General features: G+C 44.0%; 1 protein-coding gene across 5 annotated transcripts; it reads left to right on the top strand.

The window, feature by feature from the left end:
• Positions 1 to 570: 570 nt before the first annotated feature.
• On the top strand, positions 571 to 5,078 carry LOC123060329 (transcription initiation factor TFIID subunit 15b). Of its 5 annotated transcripts, none has more exons than XR_006427890.1 (9): positions 571 to 761; positions 839 to 1,061; positions 1,600 to 2,416; positions 3,226 to 3,376; positions 3,472 to 3,550; positions 4,046 to 4,246; positions 4,362 to 4,405; positions 4,520 to 4,565; positions 4,840 to 5,078. XR_006427890.1 is itself a non-coding variant. In XM_044483002.1 (6 exons), the coding sequence occupies exons 1-6, from the start codon at positions 698 to 700 to the stop codon at positions 4,152 to 4,154; spliced, it is 1,443 nt and encodes a 480-aa protein (XP_044338937.1). In that variant the 5' UTR covers positions 571 to 697; the 3' UTR covers positions 4,155 to 4,354. The 5 variants fall into 5 exon arrangements, 1 of the variants encoding a protein (XP_044338937.1); XR_006427889.1 differs by having other exon boundaries at positions 4,356 to 4,405; positions 4,840 to 5,076; XR_006427888.1 differs by lacking the exon at positions 4,840 to 5,078 and having other exon boundaries at positions 4,520 to 4,761.
• Positions 5,079 to 5,338: the final 260 nt, after the last annotated feature.

Here is a 5,338-nt window from a genome sequence, read left to right as displayed (position 1 = left end):
CGCAAATCTTTGACAGGTGTGTCCTACATGCAAGACCCGATATGAAGTTGCACTAATCTTGTTCATTAATGCATGCCGTGTAAGTGAAAAATGTCGTTCAGCTTCAGTAAAAACCACATAATTTGTCTTTTAAAATCAAGATTCAGATTAACTGCAAGTTTCTTAATTTTTTCTTTTAGAGAAATGCTAAGGCTCACCTCACGGTTGCTATATTGCGTTAAGGTTATTATATGAATTTTTGTATAAAGATGAGTCGTATAAAATTGAAACAGATCAAACAAACAATATAATAAACACACACTTTTTTTTTGAGAAGACAGTAACACACAATTTTTTCTACACAAATAAACACACACATTTTTTCTGAGCATCATATAAACACACAAATAGATTGGACGGTTATGTAGCGGGCTTCACACGTCAAAACATCTAAACGGGCCGGGCCAAACTACGTAGTGGGCTTCAGGCAACTCCCCAGTCAGTCAGAAGGCCTGCCGGAGTCGGTCAGCGCAACCGAATCAAACAGAACTCTTTACAATAAAATTCGGCCCATGTTCGCGATGCTTCACCCTTGCAATCGCGTCGCGACTGTTTTGCCCTAATCCACAGCGGGCGCCTCTCCCCTGCATCGCGAATACTCGGCTCCGCCCCCGCGGCCTCTCGAACACTCCCAAACCCTAGCTTTGGCGTGAACCCCATGTCGGGGGCGTACGGATCCGACGACTACCGCGGCGGCGGCGGCGGCGGCTACGGCGGCCGAGGTCGCCTCAGGATCCTCGGAATCGGTTTTGTCTCCTCTTCGTGGATCGTTTTTCTGACCTTTTTCGTGTTTGTGTAGGCGGCGGCGGCGGCGGAGGTGGTCGTGGGCGCGGCGGTGGGGGAGGATATGGCGGCAGCGGTGGCGGTGGTGGAGGATATGGAGGTGGTGGCGGTGGGGGAGGGTACGGCGGTGGCGGGAGAGGGGGTGGTGGTGGTGGAGGAGGCTACGGCGGCGGCGGTGGCGGGAGAGGTGGCGGGCGCGGGGGTGGACGCGAAGGCGACTGGACTTGCCCTGATGCAAGGTGGGTATCGAATTCTCATCATCTCGCTCTAGGATTTGGCGTTGGACTCGCTGATCCAGCCGTGGTCTTCTGAACTTGTCGTGGGGATTTAGGCTAGGCAGAACTTTCATGGTATTTTATTGTTGGGAGCTTATGCTGCAGCGCCGTGACTGGAATTTCAAACATCACATCATTCTGATGGCTTAGTTTCAACTTCTGCTAGATGCCCTATGGCTTTAAAATCATAACTTATGATGCGATCCTATTCCTGTGTGCAATTTATATTCAAAAAAATAGTGCTGGGCTATATGTTGATATACCAGCATATTTGCCCTGGTTATTTACATTCGAAAATATTGATGCTATTCCTGTAGTATATTTTGTTGGTTGTTACACCAGAGCATACATTTAATTTACGGTTTTATGTGTTACCAATGTTCTGCTCTTATTGGAAACATTGATGGTCTCTAGTTTGTAAACACTACCAGTTGTGTTGATGCTGAGGGTATTATCTTCTATGGAATCCTTGAGACTAAAAATATATGAACTCTTGTTGCAGCTGTCTTAATGTGAACTTTGCAAGGAGGACTGAGTGCAATAAGTGTGGGGCAGTTAACCCAAGTGGAGGTGGAGGTGGTGGTGGTGGCGGCGGGTACGATAGGTCTGGTGGAGGTGGAGGGTACAATCGTGGTGGTGGTGATCATGGTTCAGGAGGTGGTGGCTACAGCAGAGGTGATGGGGATTACAACTCTGGTGGTCGTGATGGTGGTGCTGGAGGAGCAAGAGGAGGATATAATCGTGATGGTGGTAGCGGCCGTGGTTTTGATGACCACCGTGGTGGGAGCGGTGGTGGTTATGGAAGAGGCCAAGAGAACAACCAAGGTGACGGTGGCTATGGACAGGCTCCCCCTAAAGGCCCTCCATCCTATGGCGCTCCTCCAGGTGACTACGCACCGCCCCCAAGTTCCTATGGAGGCAACAATGTGTACAGTTCAGACTCTGCAGTGCCACCCCCTAACAGCTATGGTGGCGGTCGAGGCCCTTACCCACCAAGCTATGGTGCCCCACCTCCGAACCCATATAGTGGCGGTGCCCCAGGGGGGCAAGGAGGCCTGCCACCTACATATGATGGTGGTTATGGTGGTCGGTCTGCGCCTGGGGGTGGAGGCGCAGGTGGTGCTCCACCTTCTTATCATGGTGGAGGCGGAGGCGGCGGTGGTTATTCTGCAAATGCTGCCCCTGAACCTACTACAAAGGTTAAGCAGTGTGATGCAAACTGTGATGATTCCTGCGACAATGCAAGGATTTACATCTCAAACCTGCCTCCAGATGTGACTGTTGAGGAACTGCAAGAGCTTTTTGGAGGAATTGGCCAGGTATAATTTACCTTCTCTTGAATTCTTTATCAATATGTAATATCCTAGAGATCTCCGTGCTGTAGATCTGTGCGTCCTCTAAAAACATATTTTATGAGGTGCTCCTTAATTTGAACTGTATGTATTACTCCCTCCGTTCGGAATTACTTGTCTCGGAAATGGATGTATCTAGAACTAAAATATGTCTAGATACATCCATTTTTGCGACAAGTAATTCCGAACGGAGGGAGTAGTTCTTTATATTGCCTGAAATGCTTGGTATGTGTTCCTCTTAAAATATCTCACTTTCCACTTGGACTGTTAATGCCTGTGTCATATGATGTGAAGTTGTGTTCTGTTTTCATCAGTTCATAGTTCATATTAAGTGTGTAAGCTGCATTTATTGATATTAGTAATAATATTTTCTATAATCACTGCATGGTTGGACCCCATCCATCATTCTTTTAAGATATAAGGTGCTTATAAACCAAATGCGAAGTTTACGTGTGGTGAGACCATAGTGAGGGTAATTCTATCTGATACATAGTTAGTAATAGTCAGCTTGACTCTGCTCACATAATTATACTCCAAAATAGGCCAATATTTTCTTGATTCCTGTTACCTCAATATATGTTTTAGTTTTTTACTTAAAAACTTTATAGCCATGCTGAGTCGGTCAGGTAACATATCTTTGCCCAAGAACGCGCAAGATGGCACCCCCATTGCTTTTGTTAATCTTAGAGAATAGAATACTGTTGTTTTTCAATTATGTCGAGCACTTGTTGGTCATTTTATTTTGTTCTTTCAATACTTGCAACTACTTTCTAAAGGTTGGAAGGATCAAGCAAAAACGTGGCTACAAAGACCAGTGGCCCTGGAACATAAAAATCTACACTGATGATTCTGGGAAAGCCAAAGGAGATGCTTGCCTTGCTTATGAAGATCCTTCTGCTGCTCATTCAGCTGGAGGATTCTACAACGGTATGTTTAGTGCTGTGGTTGCAACGATGCATCACATTTTTCTATTTAACACTGTGTGCTTTCCACTTCATAATGCATATACTCTTCCTTTTCAGATTATGACATGAGAGGCCGTAAAATTAGTGTTGTGATGGCTGAGAAATCAGCACCTAGAGCTCCTACATCTGGCCATGGGTAAGTACATCTTGCTTCATTATATGATAAGTGCAAATTCTGAAATGTAATGTCTACTCTGGGCCAATTATACCCTCTGGCTCATGCTACAGTTTGATATCTCAATTTGCATTTTCCTAGCATTGTCATATTATTTTGTCCTGTGTCATTGTGTGATTTACAGGCCTCTTAAAACTATTTAGCGGATATGAGAATATGCCATGAGTTGTCTGGTTGTTGCATTTTGGCCTGAAGAGGACAGAATGGAACCCAACCAAGTTAACCTGAATCAAATTATGTATCAGACATTGTTGTCATGTTACATATGCCTTGGATGACCAGATAAAGTCTGGAATCATTGCCAAGTACAGTTGACCAATATGCAGTTTTTCTTTTAAGCAGCTGAGCCTTTAAATCAGCATATATCATACGTATCTCCAGCTGAGTATAACTAAAATCATGATTGGTTGTATGATGTTAATAAATAACCTGTTTGCCGCATTACTTGTTGTGCAGAGGCGGACGCGGTGGAGGCGGTGGCTATGGCGGGGACAGACGCAGAGATGGAGGAGGCCATGGGCCTAACAGAAACCAGGGTGGTGGTTCACGTTCGCGGCCGTACTGAAAAGAGTCATATAATTACTAAGATTGTCATCTGCAAGAAACCATTTATATTCATGTTCTCTCTGGACTTGTACTCATACAAGAGATCGTAAGGTAGGTTGTCTGCTTTTCCAGGACTTCTGTTCCATTGTCTTACTCCAGTGTTGGTTGGATGTTTGTTTGTCAGAAGTGATTGATCTATGTTATGTGAATTTTTCCTTAGAGGCAGCTGGATAAGCTCCAAATGCTGATATGTTTGAGATGTTATTACAGGTGAGTGCCGAACTATTATGATTATGCAATGCTTTGCTCTTATGGTGATTAGTTTCACCATATTATTATTTTTCCTTTTTTTGATCTAATGCTTACATTCCACATGGTATTCAGCCGGTGGATCACTGCTGTAAGCTTTGGATTTTGCTTTGGAGAACAGGTAGGGCGTTTTTGTTGTGTGGTTGATTCGCTTGATCCAGGATAGTCTGCTAGCGATGTGTTTCTGTGAATCTTAGATGTATCAAAGAATCTTCGTAGACTTGCACCTCAGTGATTTTTTCCATCTATTTGTAAAATTTAATTTACTTGAAGTAAAGCCTTTATGAATACGAGGAAATTAGCAGCTCTTAACGACATTTCCTTTATCTAGTCCTTTCGAGTTTCCATCTGCTAACTGAACTTCAGTGGTGTGTCATTGCTGTCTGCTCTTTCAGACAATCCTGAAGCTGCAGATCCAGCTTCAGTTCAATTGGCTCTGATTTTCTTCAATTCATTTCTTTCCTCGTATGGTTCTTCACGGTAAACGGCAGCTGTCATATGACATACTTGAGTAATGTTTCATTGCAGCTGTTATATGACGTACTTGAGTAATATTTCACTTCATCTGGTGATGTTTTGAGCAACTTATGGTACTTGAGTAATGTTTCACTTATTTCTTCAGAAGAATTGTAGCCAATAGAAGGTCAAATACGATTTATGTGTTACCAAGAGGATTTACCTGATGTGTATCAGTTTATGTTGGTACTCTCATTGTCCTCCTCAGGACAGGACGTGCGCAATGCGTGCGTCTACGTTACCATGCGTGGACGTTGAACCATCACAGAAGTCAGCTCACAGATAAACTGGGTTTTCTGTACACGTAAAATAGAGTAGTGAGCCAACGTGATGGAAAATCTTCCACAACGTACGTGCAAAATTATAGCAACTCTTTCA

Source organism: Triticum aestivum, chromosome 3A (genome assembly GCF_018294505.1).
Source record: "Triticum aestivum cultivar Chinese Spring chromosome 3A, IWGSC CS RefSeq v2.1, whole genome shotgun sequence".
Lineage (NCBI taxonomy): Eukaryota > Viridiplantae > Streptophyta > Magnoliopsida > Poales > Poaceae > Triticum > Triticum aestivum.
The sequence above is the reverse complement of the archived record's forward strand: the minus strand, read 5'-3'. Positions and strand labels throughout refer to the sequence as shown.